The sequence below is a fragment of the Prionailurus bengalensis genome, chromosome B1, assembly GCF_016509475.1.
Source record: "Prionailurus bengalensis isolate Pbe53 chromosome B1, Fcat_Pben_1.1_paternal_pri, whole genome shotgun sequence".
Taxonomy (NCBI): Eukaryota; Metazoa; Chordata; class Mammalia; order Carnivora; family Felidae; genus Prionailurus; species Prionailurus bengalensis.
In genome coordinates this window covers 13905442-13930457 of record NC_057344.1, presented here as the reverse complement: position 1 = coordinate 13930457, position 25016 = coordinate 13905442, and the positions used below count along the sequence as shown (strand labels likewise).

At 42.5% G+C, this 25016-nt stretch overlaps 1 protein-coding gene across 17 annotated transcripts in view; it reads right to left on the bottom strand.

Moving 5' to 3' along the window:
• TENM3 (teneurin transmembrane protein 3) overlaps positions 1–25016 on the bottom strand; it is a 453850-nt gene that overhangs the window by 67240 nt on the left and 361594 nt on the right. For 10 of the 17 annotated variants that reach the window (XM_043558007.1, XM_043558017.1, XM_043558026.1 and 7 more), the window contains 2 exons: positions 14968–15114; positions 712–928 (listed from right to left, as the gene is read on the bottom strand). In XM_043558007.1, the coding sequence (XP_043413942.1) occupies positions 712–928; positions 14968–15114 (364 nt within the window). Of the gene's footprint in view, positions 1–711; positions 929–14967; positions 15115–16032; positions 16051–17629; positions 17657–25016 lie in introns of all 17 variants that reach the window. The other 7 variants (XM_043557955.1, XM_043557965.1, XM_043557986.1 and 4 more) reach the window with 2 other exon arrangements.

Genomic DNA, 25016 nt, shown 5'->3' with positions numbered 1-25016 from the left:
TCTGGTGCTTACATGAAGAAAAGTATACCTTCCAATTAATTCCAAGGCAATCCGTAAATCTGCGGGGACCAAGGAGTACAAGATTTAAAGGGGCAATAAGGCACATTCGTGGAACAACTTTTAATCAACTGCTGGGTCTAACTGCATTAATGCTGTTAAATTACTGCAGATCCAGGAGTTCCAGCGTAAATCATCTTCTTTTACTCAGTGAGACACAAGACACCTGCTTTCACTTACTGGTTTATTTTCAGGTCATTACTGCTCTGTAAAGCACCAGTCAAACAGCTTATGCAATCTTACTGTGATGCTGTTAGCAGTTCCATTACATTAATTCATAATTTATATTATTTAGCGAGCTCAGCTAAAAGAAAAAAAAAGCTCACTTCTGCTTTGCCTTTTGGGGTCTTTTCACTGCTTCTTTTGAAACATTTCCAACCGTGCTAACAAAATCAACTAGTTAAATGAAGATTTATCGACTCCTTAATGGGATGTCCCGTTATGGCTCGGATGCTGAAATTGACAAAGTATGTGAACTGTGTCAAAAATGCTTGAAAAGCGAAGTTTGGTGAGGAATTTGCCGAAAGAGGAAAAACTGCATTAAAAGAAAAAGCACTTCCCTCAAATTCAGTCATCAGCATTTCGTAAAAAGTGCACGTAACTACTGATAACAACACTACACATCTATGTAAGGAAAAAAAAAAATGGATTAACCTCTTATTGAAAGGACTTTCTCCAGGTAGGACATGGGTGCTGTCAGACCCTATGAGAAAGCTGATTCGATCATAGAAGGACTTGGCAGCCTGCTGCGGGGGGGACTGTAAGCTTTGGCTGATGACATCCTGAGGGTCGGGCAGTCCATGGCAGTAAGGCTGGTTTTGGCAGGAACTCTGTAAACAGCAATCAGGATCCATACAGTCAACGAGCCCATCTGCAGAGAGAAGTGTAAGCCAGTGAGAGAACTCCTCTTTGAATCTGTGACTAACGTTTTGTGCGCTACGTTTTGTTTGTTGGTTTGTTTTCTTTCGTATCAAATGAATCTCCGCCCCCACCCCCACCCCAATTGAGAGTAATTTCAGGGAGGCCTACTTTTTGGAAACGGATGAAATATGAATACAATATTTGCAGCTGCTTTCACGCAGGGTAAGTGTTTAGATCAGAGATGACGGATTCTGATTAAGAAATTAAAAATTACTGATTAGAACAATCTATTAGTAGCTTGAAAGAATATAGATTATTTTTAAGTATAGTTACCGAAGCCTTCTGTATTTTAAAGAAAACGTACTAGGAGTTAACACAGTGAGCACGATTGGTGAATGGATAGGAAACTGCTCAGGGAGAAGTTCTAAAATTTGGGAAAGGGCCAGAAAATGAAAGTCTGTGAAATGAAGCAAACACAAATCAACATAAAACGGATGAGATTAGTCAACCATCTTTCAAGGAAACAGCTTTCCCAAGGAAGGTAAAGTGTGTTCCAAATAAAATTAAGGCAACTCTCAAATTTTTTTTTTATCTTTTTTTTTTTTTAATTTTTTTTTCAACATTTATTTATTTTTGGGACAGAGAGAGACAGAGCATGAACGGGGGAGGGGCAGAGAGAGAGGGAGACACAGAATCGGAAACAGGCTCCAGGCTCTGAGCCATCAGCCCAGAGCCTGACGCGGGGCTCGAACTCGCAGACCGTGAGATCGTGACCTGGCTGAAGTCGGACGCTTAACCGACTGCGCCACCCAGGCGCCCCACGGCAACTCTCAAATTTTAAACAGGATCCTGGGCCCCTGGTATGCCTCTGCTAAAATGGAGGTGTTACTTTAGAATGTGGCAAAGGTAAATACGGCATAATATTATAAATGATAAGAAGCCTATCAGAAAAGAAAACTGACCCGCAGTGTTGGTGACATGAAAAGTGTTGCGGGTAGAAAGAATCTGCTAGGGCCTTCTCCAGGAACATCAAAAGGAAATGACATTCAATGCCCCATGTAGGTATTTTGCTTGAAACATAAAAACCAACTCATCAGTGGACAAGAGTGTCAGGTTATGATGATTTGGTGACATTATCCCTTAAGATCATTCTTTCACTGGCCAGTTGATACATGAATTGTGATCTGCTTGGCAATTACATGTCTCAGTACAGAGTAATAAAATATTAGTTTCTGAAGACTTTAAATCATTCTTGGGAGATCAAATGGTCTTAAAAATCTTTAAACCCAGGTATCAGGTCTTTGTGTGACCCTATTATGACAAACTCAATTGAAAATATCTAGTTGACCTACGTATTTTATTTCATGAGTGTTTTTTAGTAACTTTTATTTTCTTTAAAAAAAATTTTTTTTTCAACGTTTATTTATTTTTGGGACAGAGAGAGACAGAGCATGAACAGGGGTGGGGCAGAGAGAGAGGGAGACACAGAATCGGAAACAGGCTCCAGGCTCTGAGCCATCAGCCCAGAGCCCGACGCGGGGCTCGAACTCGCGGACCGCGAGATCGTGACCTGGCTGAAGTCGGACGCTTAACCGACTGCGCCACCCAGGCGCCCCCGTAACTTTTATTTTCAAAAAACACGCTAGCCATTTGTTTTTGCTTGAGGACACTCTTATTAATAGAATGTAAGTTTTCCCCTCCATTATCTGACAGCAAATTGAGACAAAAGAAAACAGACTAAACTGAGTCATGTTGCCCAGTCTAAAAGTATGTCAACAGCGACACAGTAAGGTCAGAAACCAAAGATGAGGGGTCCTGGATCAATGTCCTTTTTTTTTTTTCCCTAAGTTTATTTATTTATTTTGAGAGAGAGATAGAGAGAGAGAGACAGAGAGACAGAGAGAGCAGAGGAAGGGCAGAGAGAGAGGGAAAGAATCCCAAGCAGGCTCTGTGTGGAGAGCCCCACTCAGGGTTCAATCTCATGAACAGTGAGATCATGACCTGGGCAGAAATCAAGTCAGTCGCTTAACCAACTGAGGCGCCCAGGTGCCCCCTGGATCAATGTCCTTAAGTCATTTTGCACACCTGAAGCAGAAGGTAGGGAACGCTTGTGATTTCTCCTAATACTCCCTTCTGTTTCTTTGGGCAACAGCTCTACGTAGTCATTTAGGTGTCCATCCCTCCTTCTCTGTCCATGCGCATTTCCCCCTTCATGTTTGGTTCAGAAATGTTTGGTTCAATCGAACTTGCTGAGCTGGAGTAAATTTCAGGAACTGTCTGCAGGTCCTGCCCCCCGCGCCCCACCCCCCACCTCCTCCCAGGTGTGAAGCTGTACGGCTGTGAGGTTGGGGTGACTGCATCCCTCCAGCTGCCAATCCAGGAGAACCTGGTTTGGAATGCAGCCATTCAAGAAGCAGAGCCAAGAGGTGGAGACAAAAACAATAGGTCACAGTGGCATCTTTAAGGTTTTTACAACAGGCTGGACTGGAGCTCCTGGGCTTTTCAGGTGCAGAGGCCAAGCTATTTTCTTCTTCTTTATGCCTGTCTGAGTTAGATTTTCTGTCACTTACAACTGAGAAAGATTTAGTTTATCTAGAGACAGTAACTAAAAGTCTGTTCACTATTTTCCTTGTAGCTGAAAAACAAGGCGAATACACAAATACTTGAATTAAATTTATAGTGTTGGGCTCCTTTCACGTTAGTATTTTAATTGCTTTGTTAACCACAATGAGTCACAATGAGTCAGAATTTCTGATAGGCAGATCTTCTTATGTATTGTTTCCTTGTGATAGTTACATTTTTATGCAGATGTCCGTCATGTTTTTTAAAGATGCATCCATTATTTGAAAGGGCAGTTTTATTCCTTTGATAAAAGTTTTAAATCATATTTTAAGAAAATCAAATTAAACCGAGCTTTGAAATTGTATACAAATTTATCAAAATGCTACTTTCTTGGCCAAAAGGCCAGGAAGATGATAAATGTCTAAATATTTCTCCATACTTTTGGAAGAAAGATAAAACTATGCTTATGGGCTTACTTTTCATGAAGATATAATAATGCAACACGTTGTATGTATTTTTCTCTCAAAGAAAGAGAAGCAGTTATGAAGACTCAGATTTTTAATTTTTTTTTTTCAACGTTTTATTTTATTTTTGGGACAGAGAGAGACAGAGCATGAACGGGGGAGGGGCACAGAGAGAGGGAGACACAGAATCAGAAACAGGCTCCAGGCTCTGAGCCATCAGCCCAGAGCCCGACGCGGGGCTCGAACTCGCGGACCGCGAGATCGTGACCTGGCTGAAGTCGGACGCTTAACCGACTGCGCCACCCAGGCGCCCCTAGACTCAGATTTTTATAGTAGACTATTGAACTGTTGTCTCAGTATCATTTCTGGCTTCAAAAAAAAATTAAAAAATAAAACCCTTCCAGAAACAATTCATGACTATATATTGAGATTTTATAAGGAATCTTAAAAAAAATTTTTTTTAAATGTTTATTTTTGAGAAAGAGAGAAGGACAGAACACGAGTTCTGAAGGGCAGAGAGAGAGAGGGAGACACAGAATCTGAAGCAGGCTCCAGGCTCTGGGCTTTCAGAACGACACGGGGCTCGAACCCATAGACCGTGAGATCATGACCTGAGCCGAAGTTGGATGCCCAACCAACTGAGCCATCCAGGCGCTCCTTATAAGGAATCTTTAATTATGTGTTTTATGATCTATTTCAGAGTTCTCACTCCATGACTTTTGAGTGGGTGTGCATATGCTTGGGAGAATCATTTTACACAAACATTTTATATTCTTGCAAATTTTTCCCTTACATTCATCCTGTAGCTTAGAAAGAGATTACTCACTTGGAAGAGAAAGTACTTCCAATTATTGTATTTTATCTCCATTAATCTTGAAAAATAAAGGTTAACTGCCCCTCATCCTCTCCTTCCCGACACTACTCCCCCAGTGTCTTCCTTTAGGCAATAAATGGTACAGTTGCCCAAGAAGAATACTCAAATTTAGCCATTCATCTTTGTTAGTTTATGAAAAGCAAATGTACATCTGACATGTAGTCTGCAGGTCATAAAACTGCATGAGATTGACACCTTCTGAACTAATCAGTTGGAAATGCATTTTTACAAGCCTCTCTGCTAACATCCATCAGAGAAGGAATCTCATTTTCAACAGCCAGGATGCAGGGACACACAGTTTGTTATTCTTCTGCAGAGTTTATCAGTAACTTGCCCAAGCCACTGACGGATGGTTATGAATCTGGCTCCCTATAACTTGGGAAAACATTTGTCATTCTTTGTACTTAGGGCTATCTAGTACAACTAAGTTGATTACCCACTTGCCCAAATGTACAGGGTAGTAAAATTGTCTTTGTGGAATAGCTTCTCAAAATCATTGAGATTCCAGGTAGTATCAGGAATATCAGGTCTGCTTAAATTTGTATTCGTGTAGACATCGTCTCTAATAGAATAAAAAATCATAAAAAAATCATAAGAAAATCAGAAGTGCTCAAAACCCCCTGAATAACAACTTCAATTATCTGCTTACATTATTATTCATCATTGTTATTCATTATTATTATACATTATTATTCAATTATCTGCTTTACATTAAAGCAGATAATTTAGTTTATGCTCTGTCCACTCAATCCTGAAAATTCTTGCTTGGTTATCATTTTAAAACATGTTCTCATCTTACCTTAGGCTTCCATTGGACTGTAACAGTGGGTGGCAAACTTACTTTGCAAAGGGCCAGAGAGTAAACAATTTAGGCTTTGTTGGCCATGCAGTGTCCCACACTGTTCAGCCCCACCTTTATAGAGCGAAAGCAGCCATAGACATTATGGAAATGAATGGGTGTGTTCCAATAAAACTTTATTTACAAATACAGGCTTTGGCCCAGAGGTCATAGTTGGCCAGCCTCTGGTCTTGCTTTAATGTTTCTACCCCAGCCTATTTCCTCGTGCTCTTCAAATCATTCTTGACATTGTCTTGGGCGAATTTAGACAATACGTACTTTGTCAGATTATTAAAACTTCTGATTCCAAGTCTCTTCCTAGGTTACTTCTACGCTGGCTTTATCCTGCTTATCAAAACTCACTTTCTTCTTTCAGCGGCTATGGATACTTGAACCTGTTTTTTTGGGTTTTTTTTGCCTTGGTTTATTTTTTTAAATGTGTTTATTTTTTAATATGAAATTTATTGTCAAATTTGTTTCCATACAATACCCAGTGCTCATCCCAACAGGTGAATCTCCTTTTAATGAATTTTCTGTTTTTACTCAAAAGATAATGTCCACCGCCCCTCCCCACAATATTAGGAAGCCCCTTTCCCCCATCCAAGTTAGAGGTAGAGATAGAAAATATAAATTAAGATATAAATTATTCTGAGGGAATTTATCCATAGACTTCAGAATTTTTGAAGTGTCCAGGTCTACAGTTCATTACTTTTCTAAGTCACCATTCTGTGAAACGCGTGAAATTCGTCTATGACAGAACTGGGATCATGTTTGTGTCTCTGTCTACTCTTGTTGTTCTTCTGTATCAGTGGTCTCTTCACGGGTTTGGTCTCTATGGTCATGTATGTCTCCAGGCTGATCATTCTTCTGCACTTCAAATCTACAAACTGCCTTCCAGATATTTCCATTTGGATATTACACAAGGCATCAAAACTTAGTGCATCTAAAACACATCTAATCTTCTCTAGAAGTGCTGCTTTCTTCTGTATTTCCTAGTCCAGTGAATGATTCCATCATCTATCCGTCCAGTCTCTCCAAGTAGAAACCTAAATGTCATCCTTGACTCCTCCCTTCCTTTTTCTCTGCACTGAGTCAATCACCAGGTCCTTCTTTCCTTCACCCCAAAGATCTCTTGAATCAGTCTCTTTCCATTTCCTAGAAACCAGCCTTCAAGCCACCATCGTGGTCCCTTGACAAGATCTCCACGACATTTTCGTTTCCCAAGTTCCAGGCGTGTCCCAACTCCTCATTCTCTACACTTCAGTCTGATGGTTTCCTCTGCCTAGAGACCTTGACCTCTCTCTACGCCCTTACCCCCAGGCCCTTGTCCCAATTGCTTCAGCCAGCAGCTCAGACAATGGCTTGAAGCTCCTTGAGAGCTGATTGAGCTCGCCATCATATCCCCAGTATCTAGTACTCTCCTTGGCACTATGTCAGCGCACAATGTTTTTCTGGAAGGAAGGGAAGAATGGATTCGGTTCCTACAGATAATTAGATTGAAACAGGTCAAAATGATGTCTTAAAGGGGAAGCAGAGACACCTTCCGGTTTTATTTGCTCACCCTTCTCTAGCCCCCAGTACTATGCTAATCCTTGAATTCTGGTTTCTTTTTTTACCCCAACAGTTATTATTTTAAAATAGAGGTCTTGATTAATTGGACATTAACCAATCCACACAGTTATAAAAAGCATTAGAAGAAACGTATGAAACACTATATATAATCTTACAAAGGAAAAGGCCCTATTTATTTTTGAAGACACACAGCCCAGAATTCATAAAAAGATAAACCTTATAAAAATCTGCCTCCTACCAAGGAAAACTTCTGCATGATGAAAGATACCTAACATCTGCATCACACCCAACAAAGAATTTGTTAAGTAGCATCTACCAAAATACTCCTAAAAATTAAAAAAAAAAAGTCAAACAACTAACAGGAAGAAAACGGGCCAGAGAAACAATTAGCAAAAGAGGAAATACAAATGGCCAAGAAACATAGATAAGGATCATCAATCTAGCCAGTAATTAGAGCAATGCAAATGAAATTAATAAAGATGGGAGTCACTTTCACCTGTCAGACAACATTCCTATTTTTCACTTGTTGGACAGTTTTGTTTCTGTACAATGATCACCTGCAGACCGTGGGCACAGAGAAATAAGCACTCTCCTTCTGATGAAGCTCAAAGCGGCAAAACCCACATGCGAGGCAATTTGGCCACGAAAATTAAAAAGTTTAAACACCCCTCCACCTAGAAATTTCGCTTCTTAACATCTGCCCAAAAGAAATATTTGTACATTTACATAAGGATTTATATGCAGGTACACACACACACACACACACACACACACACACACACACACACACACAGATTCACTACAGACTTGTCTTTATACTAAGAGCGGAAAAAAACCCCAGCAACACGAGGTTATTGCTAACACTTATCACAAACGGAGTAGTGGTAACATTAGTGACTACAGCTGTGTTTCTCTTACAAAGAATAAGGTACGCCTCTTCGTACTTACTGGCTGAAAAAAAATCTCTAAGATTCTTTGGCAGAATCAAATTTAGAATAGCACTAATCCCACTTAATTTTAAAACCATAAATGTGCCTATAAATTCATGGAAGAAGGAGCGGAAATATGCACAGCAAGTTGCTGACAGCAGTTAACCGTTTGAGAAATGACAATTCGCAAATTGGCATTGAGAAAGCACTGTGTGTATACTACGGTTACTACCAAAAAATTAATTCGTTAATGCAGGGTTTTTTTTTTTAAGTTTATTCTTTATTTCGAGAGAGAGACCGCGTGAGTGGGGGAGGGGCAGAGAGAGAGGGAGTGAGAGAATCCAAAGCAGGCTCTGCACCGTCAGCGCAGGGCCCGACGTGGGGCTCGAACCCACGAAGCTGCGAGGTCATAACCTGAACTCAAAACTGAGAGTCCGACGCTTAACCGACTGAGCCACCGAGGTGCCCTCTGCAGAGGATCTTAGGGTGGAGACGTGTAACGCGGAGACCTGTTTCTGGAGAGGTCCCGTGCACTGCCCGTTTCTACATTGCGAAGCCTGAGTTTCAGCCTGTGTGCCTCTGGCTTTCCTCCGCCTCTAAAACTTATTCAGAGATCGTGGGAAAACCTCATGTTTCTCGTACGCTATCAGGAAGCTACTGGGAGCTTTGCTTCGAAGGGTACAAGCTGGGCTTCTCTTTCCTTGAATGCGATTTGCTTTGCTCTAAAAATTCTGTGGGGAGTGAAAGGGTTCAGACAACCTGAGTCTCTCCTAGAGTCTTTCAAACTCATACTAATTTGTCCCCCAAATCATGATCCACCAGGAAAATACATTTTAATGCTCTGAGACTCTGAATGCCGTTCTGTGTTCTGATATCTGGAATCTTTTCGGGAAGTACTTATGATCTCCTGTAATCCTTTTTTTTTTTCATTTTCCCTTTTCTTTCCTCTCTTCCTCCCTCCCTCCCTCCCTTTTTCTTCTTCTTCCTCTACTTTTTTTTTTCATAGCTATAGATAATTTTTTAACGTTTATTTATTTATTTTGAGAGAGAGTACGAGCAGGGGTGGGGAAGACAGAGAGGGAAAGAGAATCCCAAAGAGCCTCTACAGTGAGCAGAGCCCAATGTGGGGCTCGAACTCACAAACTGTGAGATCACGACCTGAGCAGAAATCCAGAGCTGGACACTTAATCGACTGAGCCACCTGGGCGCCCCTCTTCTTTATTAAAGCCATTTGCCCCCTTTCTTCCCACTTCTGTTACTCTCTCTTTTATTTATTTAATTTTTATTTGAATATGTGTTTGGAGAACACAACAGTCTCGTCTTCCTGCTAGGAGTCTTTAAGATTCTATTTTCAAACATTTCCTATTTTCACTTGGTAATCTCCAAACTTAGACGGCTCCTGCCCATTCATCACACTCCTTCTGCTGCTTACATTAACATTTCATTCATTCTTCCATTTCTGTTTTTACCGCCAGCACACTCCTACATTTCCTTGCAGTCTGAACCTTTCCTTTCCTTTGTATTCTCTCTCTCATTACTGTTTTTATCTTTCTAATTTCTGACTAACCTCTACTGAGTTGTGCTTTCCTCTCCATTATCATCAGCCTCCACTTAAAAAAACAAAACAAAACAAAACTAACCTGTTCTAGGTACCTCTTCCTGACACATCCCCAGAAAGTCATACGTCTGAAGGACAAAAAAACCAAAAAAAACTCTACCTACAAGTAAGCCGCATCACTGCTGGCATTGCATTTTGGCATATCACTGTTCTTGCATAAAGTTTAGTAGTTCTGTACCCTCAGTCACCCAGTCTCTAAGAGAAGACTTGAGTCCCATGCTGTAAGAACCCACAGGGGACCTATCCACTAGAGGACCAGACAGGGAAGCAGGATGTCGGAGGGAACTCTAGTTAGGAAGAATAAAAACATGGTAACAACTGTCAGAGATCACATATTTTGGAGAAATCACCTTGTTCATAAGTATCTTGAGTTTCTATGAAGGTAGACAGAATTGCCTTTGCCAAGGTGTTGGCATTCTGAGGCTTGCATAGTGGGCTCACGCTATGGGGAGCCATTTAAAATCGAGAAACCTGGGGTGCCTGGGTGGCTCAGTCAGTTGAGTGTCCGGGTTCAGCTCAGGTCACGATCTCACCATTTGTGAGTTCGAGCCCCGCGATGGGCTCACCGCTGTCAGCTCACGGCCTGCTTTGGATCCTCTGCCCACCTCTCCCTGCCCCTCCCCCGCTCTTCCTCTCAAAAATGAATAAACATGAAAACAAATCAAATCAAATCAAGAAAGCCTCTACCGAGTGAGATTCTCAGTGGGTACGCTAGGTAAGGGCGAGGATGCTTATCAAAGTACGTAGGGGGAGCTGCTTTGCCAATCTTGGGCATGGAAAGCACTGACTTTTCTCGTTCTCGAGTGAGAAGGCTATAATTTGGAGGGGGGCGGGGGGGAAAGAAGGAGAAAAAGAGTAGAAGAAGATCCTTCGTGAGATGAACAGGAATCTATTCGTTATATGAAATAGTTATTGGCGCATATTCCCTGGTTATCCTAAAACTAAATGCTGTGGACAGCTATTAATATCCCTGGAGTGGAATCTGTTCCTTCTGTCTATCCAGCATCCGTACCCCTCTCTTCTGGGGACGGAATCTCAACTTTCCTTTGGGCAGGGGACATACTTCGGGCCGATGAGGGTCAGGCTCACACCCCGGCCGCAGTAACCACCCAACAAGGTTGTCTCCTTGTACTGGGGTTATCATGCTGTGGAATGTAAACCTAGAGCCGCTGGGGGTCATTCCGGGGAAGACACAGTCGGACAGTGGTACCACCATGGCACGGAGCAGAGCGGACAGATGAATTAGCCCAGATTTCTGTTACCATTGTGTCAACACCCAGGTGCAGTGATCTCTGAGTTTTTCAGTGATATAAGCTAAGAAGTGTTTCTTTTTTAAAAGCTTAAGTCCGTTTGAGTGGAATTTCTATCACGTGCAACCAAAGAGTCTTTCCTGGTGACGATAAGGAATACAAAGGCTATCCCAGCGGAGGGGAAGGTGAAAGCCTAGGGTACAGCCCATGTTCCACAGCGAGGGGCCATTTCAGAGGCTAATGGACACACTCCAGAACCTACGGAATGAGGCAAAACAGGGTCCTGGTCTTGACACCCCAGCCCAGGTCGCGCTGCACTTTAGGGCGACCCGTTCCCAGCTCTTCACCTGCCCTCTCTCTGATCTTAGCAACTTCACCATCAGAGCGAGTTCTGGGATAGGAATGGGCAACGGCTGAGCCCGAGGGAGGTTAACTTTGCAGGCGAAGGAAGAGTTGGAAAAGTCTTCGTAAGCCAAGGCCGGCCACGCACTGCTGATCCTTTGCTCGGAAAGCTTCCTCAGCGAGGGCAGGATCTAGTGTCGTGGTTTCCAAAGTGTCTACACGCTCCATGAGGAGATGTTATGCACAATTACCGGTCCAGCGACCATTCGTTTGTCACTTCCACCGGGTGACTTAAAAGTCTTCTATTCCACTGCCTGCCTTTGTCCAGATGATCTTCCCTAACAACCTCTGATACCTGGAGCTAGATTTCAGAAGCATGTTGGGGAGGAGCCTGGTTGACTCCATGAAGAGTTGGGATCTTTGTCAGGGCCTGTACTGTAGGGAAAACACTGCCCTTAGTTCTGAAAGGCTGGTGGCCTTACATGCATGACAAGTGTTTGAGCCTTAAAGAAACCAGGTCCAACCGAACAGGAGAGTCACCTCCCACGACACGACCGTGTGGGTGTCAGGGGAGTGGCTAAAGATAGATTCCTGCAACCCATTTTATTGGTAGTCTCTTCCTTCCGGGCCTCCTGAAGAGTTCTCTCGTAAGACTGCTGTCTCTTCTGCATTTTAGAGACATAAAGGGGCCGTCGGGCTCTGTGGGCAAAGATGAACACCTGTTTCGTGAGATCTAGATTTTGAGGATCCATAGGCTGAGGCGGCGGATGGGTCAAGCCGGATTTGGTAAAAAAAAGTACATTTTAGAGGGAAAGGAAGACGCTTGATCTAAGAAAAAAATGCCACTATCTCTCCAAATGTGTTGTCCTTTCTAAAAAAAAAAATTAGGTTTACTTATTTATTTTGAGAGAGACAGAGACAGTGTGCATGGGGGAGGGGCAGAGAGAGACGGGGGGAGAGAGAGAAGCCCAAGCAGGCTCCACGCTGCCAGCACAGAGCCTGACACGGGGCTCGAACCCACGAACTGTGAGATCATGACCTGAGCTGACACCAAAAGTTGGACGCTTCACTGACTGAGTGACCCCGGGCGCCCCTCTAAAAATTTTTTCATGTATCTTACTTCCTTAGTTCTGGGGATACTAAGCAGTCTTCTTTGTTCTTGTGTCGTATAATGTTGCACAGGCTGAACTAGTAGCTATTTGTATGACATGCGGGCCAGGGCCAAATCAGCCTCGTCATCTGCTCTCCTTCCTCAGTCACTTAGCTACTTTCTGGCTAATTCATCGTCTGACCAACAGACTTTGAACAACGGATCTATAGCAGCACGAGTGAGCATACGTCTTGACATTTCAGGTGCGGTCCTTATTTTTAAACGTTCTGCTGTACTGACCTCACATCATGATAACGATAGCCCACGTACTGGCCAGCTTATGTGTCTTGACTCGTCTCTATTCACGTAGTCCCCGCTTCAGTTCAAACAACCGTGTAGCTTAGGTTATAAGGCACCCGGGTTAAGATCTCCGGGTATAATACAGCTGGCATTGAGCTACCTTCTCCCAAGATCAACAAAATTAGGTTAGGGACAGGAATACAAATTACAGGAGATAAGTAAAGAATCCACAAGAGGTCTTCCGTCGGCTCAGGTTTCTCCTTGGAGAGGGAAGCCTAGAGATAGCATGGTTTCATGCTAATGAGAATAAACAAAGGGGGAACAGGCCAATTCGCGGCTGATACATTTTGAAGCAAGGGAAAAGTCTCCTTGGCTGATAACCACACTAAAGAGTTGATTAGCCCCTAAATTACTCTGCCATGTCTCTGCAGACCCAGCCCTGCCAGTTGCTTCCCTCGGAGAGAGTCTGTAACCTCCTCGGTGCAATCTCCTTTTAGAAGACAAAACCTGGAATATACGATCAAGCAGGGAGAGAAGGTCTCTCCTCCCTCCCCAGGCAACAGAAAACAATGGGGCAGGGGCTTCTTGGGGGAAAGCAGGGAGGAAAGCTGCCATCTGGGCTGCGGTGGGAGAGGATTAAGGCTGCCATTCCTTCAAAGCTCACGGTTAAGGGGGATCGAGGCGACAAGGTATCATTAGGCAGAAGAGGCTCTGAGGGCTAAGGACCACCATATCTATCGGGAGCAAAAGGAAAAGAGGCTTCGGCTTAAAATTGTGGCTCAAATTTCTAGACGGTCCAGGTTAAAAAAAAATAGGGAAACCTGAAGAGTCTGCTAGCAGCTAAGGGGAGAATGGCCGCCGTTGTCAGGAAGACGAGGCACAAACAGCATTTGTTTGAGAATGGCGGTAGGCACAAGCTAGTGTGTGCGTGTGTGCATGCTGTGCCTGTGTGGGTGCCTGTGTGTGTGTGTGTGTGTCCACATGTCTGCGTGCATGTGCACGTGTGCTTGTGTGTGAATGTCTGTGCACGTGCCTGTGTTTGCGCATGTGCGTGTATGTCCACGTGCCTGTGTGTGTATGTGTGTGTGCATGTGTATGTGTGTGCATGTGCATGATGGGGAGGTTGAGGGCTGGTCCTGGTCACTCTGCTTCCTAGAGAACAGTAGTGAGGTCCACTCTATGCAGGAAAGAAAAGACTGTTAAATCTTCCCTGACAACCTCCTATGAATTTCAACGAGGCCAGATGAAAGCAAAAGAAGACTGAGTAACAGCGGCTGCTACTTACGACTTACTACGTGTCTGCAGCATGCTAAGTACCTTGCATCCAGGCTCTCCCTCAGTCCTTGACCAAACTCTACTGTTGCTATTTTACAGATGAAGCAATTGTCAAGTCTCATAGGCACCGGGCAGAGTGAAGATCTGTCTCCTAAACCTGCACCTTTCCCCACACTCTACTGCTCACGTGGACATTCCCTAAAGAGCAGGTGGAAGGAAGGAGCGGGTAGGCAACCATCCTCACTCACAGAGCAAGGGACCGCGGAGCCCCCGATAGGAACCGAACCCCTCCGAAAACTCAGTCCTAAAGCTATGCCCAAACTCAGCAGCTGTCAGGTGCACCTGCTTTCCCGCCGGAGAAGTAATCCCCAGCTCTCCCTCCTTATCCTCCCGAAATTGGAAGACAGTAGCACGGAGGATGGAAGGATGGGCCCAACAGGGGAAAGAATGATTTCTTAACCAAGGGCCTACACTGGGTGGACTATCGCGATTTTCTAGCCGGCTGTGACGTTTAGGATGAAAAGACACCGAGAACGCAGCTTCAGGGAGATTGTTTTCTTTCCTTCCTATTTGACTTTTCTCCACCCCCGCCTTTCATCCGAAGAGCTTGCGAAGTGCCCCGCATGTTTTGGAACGTTTACTTATTAAAACACTGCCTGCGCTGTGGTGAGGAGAGTTGTCACCTGGAGGCGAGGCAAAGCAATGGAGAACAACGGACTGTATATAGTAAGCAGCGTGGTTCCCTTGCCTTTTCCCTGGATGAGAATCAGCTTGCATTTGTCCCAGAGAAAACAGCAAAATCACTCTATCGGCGCGCCTATGGTTTTCAGTCCACGTCACGTACGGGGATCGGATTTTTTGGGCACCCAGGTAACTGTGTGACTTACGAACCCGCGCTCCGGCACGCGCTTGGTTTCACGCTCGGCATCTCTTACCTCCTTCGTTGTCCTTACTGTCTGTGCAGAGAGTCTCCATGGCCACATCACATCCCGCTCCTCTCCACCCTGGCTGGCAGACACAATGCCAGCCGTTTTGGTCCAGCGTGCATCTCCCATTACTGTTGCACAGACCAGGACAACCCTCTGTCAAAGGAGACAAAGAAGGAAAACACAAGCGATTTGAGGATTGAAAGTTTTCGCACCTAAAATAAACAGATAAGGGACACTTAGTGGGAACAGGCCTTTGTAAACAGCACAAATACTGTAATTGCACATGGATAGAAACAGCAACAGTCTCTAAGGAATCTAATTCTTATCCAAGTGGCATCTTTGATTGGCCTGACCCTTGAGACACCACTTACCTGTGCAGGACAGAAATATATGCGACAATCCGCTAACTAGCTGCAGGCCAGACAAAATTAACTTAATTTTTTTTTTTTTCCTTTGGCAAAGCAGCAAGGTTGATTGTATGGTGTGAAAAAGCACCTCGACAAGGTAATTTCAGAATCCCTGGCATAGATTTTCGATCTATTGTAAACGGTAGCGGTCGCTCATCAGGACGTGCCTTCTTAAAGCACCTTGTTGCTTTAAAAAATCCCCTCTAAATTCAAAAGCATGGAAGCCGGTATGAGGATGCGAACGATGTGAACAAGAGAACGTTAATTTTATCTGGCCTCAGAGTTGCCGTACCTTCATGTGAAATTACAGTGCATTAAATAAGTGCACAAAGTATAGGCCAGGATTGATGACTATACTTTATGCCAAGAGTACATTCCTTTTCACAGAATAAGCAAAGCCCAGGAAATAGTGAAGCAGCTTTAGCGTCTATTCTAACAAACATCAGGATTCAGGCTGCATACGGATGGGACAGGACCGACAGGATTTCCAACTAAATGTAAGAGCTGTGCATATTTGATTACTTAGGACGGACAAAATGAAATACCATAAGGACCACAATAAAACATTGAGAGACTGAACAAAAACACGGTAGTGACGTGCTTCAAGACAGATAGCGAAGAGTGATATTTTGTGACAATCTCCCTAAGGCTTTTATGCTGTTACCTTTATATCCTATCTTGTCTGCTTTTATGGGCAAGGAGGGAAAATTTGGGAAACAATTAAAATAATTTAATATATCCAAAATCTATAATTGTTTCAGTCTAACATGACATTAAAAAAAAAAAACAATTTTTGCCACTTCCTACTGATGATATCTGGCAGCCAAATGATCTGTTTATGAGGATGACACTTAGGTAAATTCTGGTCTCTGGTGTTCTGCTCTATGAGTGTGATGGGACACTGACAGAAACAAGGATAGAAATGCTCCAAAATTATAAGAATAATGGGCTATTAATCAGAACTCTTTGGAGTGAATTATTTATAATTTGGCGCAAAATACATGCTGGCCCAAATACATAGTGGCTTGCTATAGCCACTGGGGTTTGTTACCCGGCTTCTTATAATTAGAATGCTACTCTTGTCTCGGTGACGAAATTTAAGGGAACGATCTGTTTAAAGATGTTTGTTTTATGTCTGTATTAAAAGAATTATTCATATATCGGTTTCCCCTCCTCCACTGTGGCACTTGAAATGAAAATATCTCCAAGAGACAGTCTGTCTCTTAAGATTAGAGCTAATAGACAGAAGAGTGTTCTGACAGTCTCTTGTGGCAAAATGAAATTATACTTATGGATAGCATCAGGTCAGGATAGGATTAATTCTGCTGCTTCTTTTCTTTCAGACAATTACCATCTGCATTTATGGATGTTCAATACCTAAAAGGTGAATTTTCCTTCCAAACGTTTTTGTTTTGCTTTTAACGAAAAAGAAAGATTTCATCGTCCCACTGACAGGTGCCGCAGCTGACTGCACGCACCCAAGAGTTATTATATGAAAGCCTGGATATTGCCATGAATATTGTCATATTCTAATGAAAAGCACAAACAAGGAATAGAAAATAGGTAATCTGAGGAGAAAGGGGGAGGGAGTTTTCTCTTCTGAAAAAATATTTTCCGCCTATTTCTACGAGAACTGAAGAGACGAGAATCTGCTGTTTTCTGCTGGGCCGTGTTATCATTTCTGTTTTACGGAATGCACGGTAATTTTGTTGTTTCTCAGAAAATAACAGAACATAAATTATGGTATCACATATATTTTGAAACATTTAGAAGAAGCCAAAGAAGTTTCCATATAAGGATAAATGAGATTGCTCTCAACACATATTATCCAGAATCTTCTTTAGATTGACAATTTCTTATTCTGTCATAAGAGAGTAAGCGTTTGTGATTCTTCAAGGCAGAATTTAAGGCTCGTTAGCTGAACTGCCAACAGCGAAGCTCTTAAGGCAAAGAAAAAAAAAAAGAAAGAAGCATAAACAAAAAACAGCAAATATACTGTTATCTTCAGTTTTTGGTTCCAGTGAAAACTAATGCTCTTACATAGGGATGAAATCTGTGATAACCCAAAATTATAAAAATGAGACACAGACACTGAAGTCTCAGTCCTTTAAATCCAAGGCATTTCACATAATGTAAGCCTCATTTATAATTTACAAAAATATGCATGAGAAACAGTCTAATTTCATACCTAGTATGATCTGATACACAGTTATATATAGATATATATGGAGATATGTCAACAAAGACCAAGTATACAGTACCTTTAACTATCTTATCCAAATAGTGAGCTTGAGAAATTAAAAAGGAAAAAAAAGAACAGACAGACATTTCAGAAGTGTCACATGGGACAAGGAAATTTTCAGAATTTACATGCAAATTGAGTAGCTGCAGCCGACATAAGATTCACATCACACGACAGAGATGTACTTCATTATCTTCTAACACTGCAATATATCCACGTTTCAGCTCATGTGGTCATGATTCCAGGAAATACTCTGCATGTGCCAGGACAGTATGCAGGTAACACTACCTTTCCCAGATGCGTTGGAATGCCCCCACCCTGCTCCGTCTTGAGATTATCCTTTAGTGGCTAAGTAGAACAAATGGAATTAATTCTTTGTACTTACAAAATTGGGAAATTTACGACGGCAAGGGCTCTTTTCACTAAAGAAGTTGGGAAATTTACAACTATGAGGGCCACAAAGAAACTTTTGGGGGGGGGTAGAAAATAATTCTAACATTTGCAAGTTCGTTTTTAGCAAAGTAGTTTCGTAAGGGTTGCACAATGAAGGGCGAAAAGGACCACACGGGAGCCCTGGAGGAACCATTTACGCGTGTTCTGATGCTGTCTTTCTTCAACCTGAGAGATGAACCCACAGAAATCGTGCTTCCCTCACCTTCTGTCTCGAATGACTTGTGGATTTACATATTACCAAACTTCCGCGTTGAATAAACAAAAAAGGGAGGTTATTTTGCATCCTTAAGCAAATGGAGCAAACTTACTATACTATGAAAAAGGCACGTGTACACTGTGCAGAGAATGATTACCCAGCAGCCCTTGACCACACAGTGGATGGGCAGTGACGCATCGCATACGTGGTCAGTCCGCGAGGAAATACAGACTGTTCCAAGGTCCTGTTTCTTTTCAGGATCCAGCCTGGAATAAGCTGTTTCTCACAACCGCTCTGTAGAAACAGTCAGGATTAAGGCTGGAGTCTTTCACTGGACCTGTCCATTTAATCTTTCATGAGGTTACAATGAGGCTACACCTTTTCTCTTGAACAGAGGCAGAAATACCTCTCTCGGGCTTCGCCAGCAGAGAGACATAATATATTCTTAATAAGCCTGAAATCTGCCTGCTTTGTCAAAATTCATACATCTTTAATGATCTAAAATTGCTTTTCAAAGATGCTTCTGTTGATTATTTTTCGTTACTGACACACGCAAGTGAAAACCGAACTCCTAACAGAATGATTTAAGCTCTAACAGGTTTGGTAGTTCTGTCGTGTGCAGAAACAGAACCGTAAACGCTTCTGACACATGTGTGCCCGTGGATGTAAAAGGATTCTTCATGTTGCCACAGGACTCCATTAGAGGCTTCTGAATTGCATTTAAAAATAAGTGTGTTCATAACTAATTGACAACATACTGCAGGGGAAATTAAGGCGAGGCAACACTCTCAGGTACTACTCGGAAATTATAACTTAATAAAACAATTCTATTTGCAAACGTTGAAACAGAAATGTACCATTGGATAACATCATTCATGTAATTTCTCAATAATCCCCTCCGAACATCATATAATCTAGGAGAGCCTCATAATAGCTCCACTGATGATCTAAACAGAAACAAAGTGCCTTTAAAAATTCTGGAGATCCTGGTTCAGATAGGGTAGTACTTTTGGAGGAATTCTGAATTTATAAAAAGTCATCACGCGGATCTGGCTGGAGAGTTGTTTGCTTTTACACTTTTTGTCCACTTCAGTTAATGCAACCAAAATAAGGAATGTAATTAATTCTGATCTGGATTAGTAGTTTGAAAGGAGGAATGAATTATTTCTAATCCAGCCAATCCCATTATCTTAGCAAACAATCAATTACACAAAACAGTGGTCTGATTAAAAGTAACGGCAGGTTTCTCGTCAGGTCAAGAGAACAACAAAAGCGGTGATGAAATCAGAAAATATATTTAAAATGTATAGCAGGTTAAAATTCATATGCCACTTGAAATATGAAAAATGCTTAACATAAATAAATTTTGCAAACGGTTAAAACCCAACCAAAAGAATAATATCTGTACTGAGAAAGAGATACTAAGATTTGCCATTTGCATTTTATATCCTAGGGAATAACTCTGAGGCTGTTAGTTTAAAACTAATGGAGAAAAGGGGTAACAACCACCACGTGCATTTTGTCCTCGAAGATTAACATTTCCGACACTACCACAAAAGGCTCGTGCTGCAGAATAAAGATGTTAAAAGGAGATGTCGATAGATGGGGTTCAAATGATTATTAAAAATCATAATTGCAACAATAAAAACATCATTAGATAAGCCACGACAGGAAATAATCAGAAAAATGCAGGCATGTTGTAAGAAGCCATTAGGAACAATAGTCGTAAAAATAATACAGTATATTTAAAAATTAATATTCCTAACAGTTGCTGAAACGCACATGAAGTTGCAAAAAAATTGCTTTGAAAACGAATGAGTGTATTCTGACACCAAAACCAAGTCCTTCCTATTAGACCTACTCACCAAAAGTTTCAAATCCGTTTTATAGAAGAAAACTCTTACAAAAATGAGTGCCAGACATATAAAATGGAGCCCTTTTAAAAAACTATTCTCCAGTAAAATGCTGTATTCATAAAACACTTTCCCGGGAGTTTCAATTATTTATCTTTTAAAAAGACCCATGTGGGAATAGGGGGTGGGGGTGGTATTACCGTATTTCCTGTAAGATAGTGATTCTTAATCTTTCTGGGGTCTCGGGTCAGTGAGAAAAGTAGCAGGAGTTACAGACTCTCCCCTGAGAAACAATGCACACAATGCACACACAAAATGCTATGATTTTAGCTCTTCCACGGGCTCTGGTTCTATAAATCGTAGACTGTGAACACTTGTCTGATGTATTAACGATTTCCAAATTTCTCGTTCTGCTCCAGGTCTCTGTCCCGGTTCACGATAACCCAGGGGACACACATGAAGTGCCGTGATCCCAGCTCTCCTCCCTGAGGATGATGACAGAGGCTGACTTTGTGCCAGGTACTGCTCTAAGCGCTCTCTATCTCTCATTTGATCTCTCCCACAACCCTGCGATATAAATACAGCTGATACAGTAAGTGCAGATGCAGAGACTGAAGAGGGAGAGACATGCGTGCAAGGTCACAGCCTAGCAATCTCGGTCAGCATGCCTCTTCCGGCTCGCAAGTACTTTGCAATTATTCCCGACCTAACATGAAATAGATACTACTTTCTCATCGGCCATAGGGTGCTTCTGCTGTCTCCTAGCTGCCTCCTACACGGCTTCCTTGGGAAATGGCCCGGTGGATCTAACGTCAATGGCAAAATGCAGATGAGTGAGTGTCTTTCAGACGTCAGAGCTGTTTCTTGGTCTTCATTGTCTATTGTCCCTCTTTCCGAAATACATTCAGATCCGCAGTCATCTCTAGAACGTAACGCATGAGACGACGAGTCGGGTTTCCAGCCCACGCGTTGGTGGTCCCGGGTCTACTTGCTGGATCAGGTGGGCAAAGACTCCGTGAAACCGTAGATGTGGAAGAAAGGTTTGGGTCATCACAAATATTTTCGTGATGGGATGAGCCCATAAACCTGCAGGATCACCAAAGCAAATGAGTGGTACTGTGTCCTTTTCATAGACTCCCCTCTGGGTACTTCTTTTCAAAAAGAACGATTTCTCTTTCTTTGGGGCGCCTGGGTGGCTCAGTCGGTTGGGCGGCCGACTTCGGCTCAGGTCACGATCTCGCGGTCCGTGAGTTCGAGCCCCGCGTTGGGCTCTGGGCTGACCGCTCGGAGCCCGGAGCCTGTTTCCGATTCTGTGTCTCCCTGTCTCTCTGCCCCTGCCCCGTTCATGCTCTGTCTCTCCCTGTCTCAAAAATAAATACACGTTAAAAAAAAAATTAAAAAAAAAAAAAAAAGGAATGATTTCTCTTTTCAAAGCCCTTGATGACCGTATCTTCCCACTTCCTGTTTTGGGGAAGATGAATGGAGGTGCACACAAAATGATCTACTCTTGTCTGTGCCCCTTTCTAACGAGCTGGAGTCTAAGGCCCCTTAGGAGGGACCTTGCTCATATTTAGTCCTGTACGGTTTTTAATTCCTAATGTGTAGACTAGAACGGGATAGCAACACTTTTGGGATTTCTACCTATAGGTTGTCGCCTCGTCTGCTTATCTATCAAAATTAGGGGCACCCTCCTCCCTCCATTTCCCTTGGTTATCTGATTCTTCCTTTTTTTTTTTCTCCCTGAGCGCTTCTCATGGAAGAAGTCCAGGGGTATGATCACAAGGGCGACTGTAACAGGAGAAGGGTTGAATCAAGAACTAGCTGTGATCAATTCATTAAGAGATGCCATAAAAATACAAGGCTTTATTGATATATAGACAGAGGAGACCGAATGTGTAAATCTCCATTAGAAATGTCAACTCCAAGGCCGTGCTATTTCCCATACTCCCACTGGCTGGCTCACAAGGGATTCGTAATATCTGCTGAACAAAATGATTAAATGTACTTATTATGGCGGTTCTAGGGTGTCTTACATGCGTTGGCAGCTTGTGAAGAAACTCTTTGAATAATACAGACACAGATATATGATGAATAATAACAAAACTTTTTGAGAAAGAACCACGGGTGAGCAATACCTCATTTCCTAAACCCTCCCCCTCCTTCACGCACCTGTTCCTCGCCCTTCGTGCAATCCATCCACCCCAATTACACACAGTAGTATTAACAATAAATACCATTGGCTACTCTAGGTGCTGAAAACTATGCCAAGCACTGTCCATGAGACGCTGACTTAACTGTCACCACCTACAGGGCAACAGGTACTTTTATTATCTTCCCTGGTTCACAAATGAAGAAACTGAGGCACAGTGAAATAACTTCCTCAAGGTCAAAATGCTAGCGAGTGGCAACACCAAAATACCAACCAGGCAGTCCGTGGCCACAGACTTAATAAATAAGTTATATTTACAACAAGAGTCAGAACGGTGTGCCCACGTAAGGTAGGTCAGAAGCATCATCTGTTTATGGAATGGTTGCTAAATTTACTTGAATGAAAACATAAGACGAAAAAAAACCCCGTGGAAATCGTTAATTCAACATTGGCAATTAAAGGGGGGCCCAGGAAGTAAGATCAGAATCCAAACTAATTTGAAATATCAACCTACTGACACAGCTTCATAAGTAAGAGTACCTTATGTAGACTCAAGAAAGCTTTATGATATATGCTATAACCTGTTCATAAAACCCAAAGTTTGAAAACCCAATTGGCAAGATATTAAGACTGAGGGATAAAACCAGGAAAAACTTAAAGCAAGTGAGTTTGAACAACAAAAGGACCGCAGAATTGTAAAATTCTGTACAAAGAAATATCTTTTGAGTGGTAATCCTAAAGATAGTTGCCCATTTGAATATGAGGTCAAAGGAGTATATATGTCTGCTTTGAGGAAGAACTGGGATATTTGGAGGTCTACACAGAATATGATTAAGGCCAAGCGTGCTTTCCTTTTTCTGTCAAAGGGATTCTTCAAAACACAAAGAAGAAACAAGGGCAAACCAAGTTGGTTGTATATACGTTAGACAGCTCACAAGGGAAAAACAGAAATAGTCTGTGTCTACGTAATTGCTGATGCGTATGGTTATGAGCTACTCACATTGTTCTCACTGTTGACAATATGCTTGGTTGGAGCGTATTAAACAGAACAGTATTTTCACTGGGCCACTGAATGGACTCCTGGGCAGAGCCCAGACACAGGCAAATAACACAGAATCCGGAAGCTGGAAGTATTTCTCAGTTTAATTACAACATTAAAATCTTAAGGGCCCGTCTTCAAGAGAGGATAATTCAATCAGATGGGCACGTAATGAAATCCAGACATATTCTCCACTATGGCGATTACTGCAACGTCCTTGGAATCGAGGACACATTTTAATTTAGCATTGTGTGTTTCCTCATTCTTTATGACACAGACTTAAAAAAATGATTCACATTAGTATCTCATTAAAGTTGTAAGTAGGTATCCTTCTTAGGTTATTCACTACCAGTTCCTGGAGGATGACAGAAAAGCAACAATCTGCAATAAGTACATATTAAATCCATTTATTCCAACCAGTAAGTGTTGAAATCAGTGTGCAAGCTGCACACCCATTGGTTCCGTGTTCCTTGATTGGGGCCCACTGCCAATTACGGATTACCTTGTCGTAAAGGATTATGGCAGAGATGTGATTTTACATTCCATAAAACAATTTACTCGGGCCCCTGACAATATGTTCTCCCCACCCCCCCCTCCCCCGCCATAAAATTCTCAATCTAAGACCAGGATAAAACATCACCAGTATTTTATCCTCTTTAGAAGAGTCACTAAACTTGAACTGGAACGACTAGAAAGTGAGGCTGTGCCAGCAAAGAAAAACAGTTCGTGTGAGTATGTTTGTGGACGTGCGCGCGTGCACGTGTTGTTTCAAAGAGCTCTCGCGCTCCTAAGATCGGCAATGCGCTTTTGAAAACAACCGGTTTCAAATAAATTCTTTCTGAAACTTCACATATTTTATTCCTTTTGTGGGTTGGAAATGTGGCGAACAAAGTATCTGTACGAATACACTGCTTCTTCCACGCAGCTGCCCACGCGAAATACCACTTTTCAGTTTGGAACGCTAACCTGAGACCTTCGAAAAGAGTGAAATAATATTTTCCCTGATTTAAATCAGTCCAGAAAAAAAAAATAGGTTCTATGGAAAAGGTGCTCTGCCAGAAACCAAATTTTATAAAGTTAGCCTTGCCGGGCAAAGTGCCATCAGAAGCCGCAAAGCTCTGTAACGGTAAAGGATAGAAAAATATTTGGTATTTTCCTTCCGCGCAGAATTTCCCGCCTGACCGTGAGCTATGTCCACATGATGGAGCGGCAGGGGGACACTCAAGAGTCCACGCGGCACACTCACTGACGCTGGCACGGACACAGCCACGCAAAGAGATGAGTATTGGTTAGCGTGGGATACGGCCGGCTTGGGGTGCTCTTTGCACACGGCACGACTTCAGCCCCCGGGCCATCCACGTAACCACGTCAGTAGCACGTTTGTACTCCCTGTCTGGGTTCACTGCACGACATAAACAAAGCCATACTTTCTGAGGATTTCCTAGATTGAAAAATAATCAGGCTATGTTTTAGCGCCCTGACTGGGGACCGAAACTACCCAGAGACAGCTCTTAACATTAATCAATACAAACGGTAACGCGAATATTTTTCACGCTAGATGACTATTCGGCTCTTCAACTGATACGATGAACTTGGTTTTGGCAATTATTAGAGTGGCGTTTGTGTGCTCCAAGCAAGTCCAGTGGCAGGAAACCATAAAAATAACCCACTGATCTGATCAATTGCAATGCTTATAATTTCTTGGTTGCATTAGTT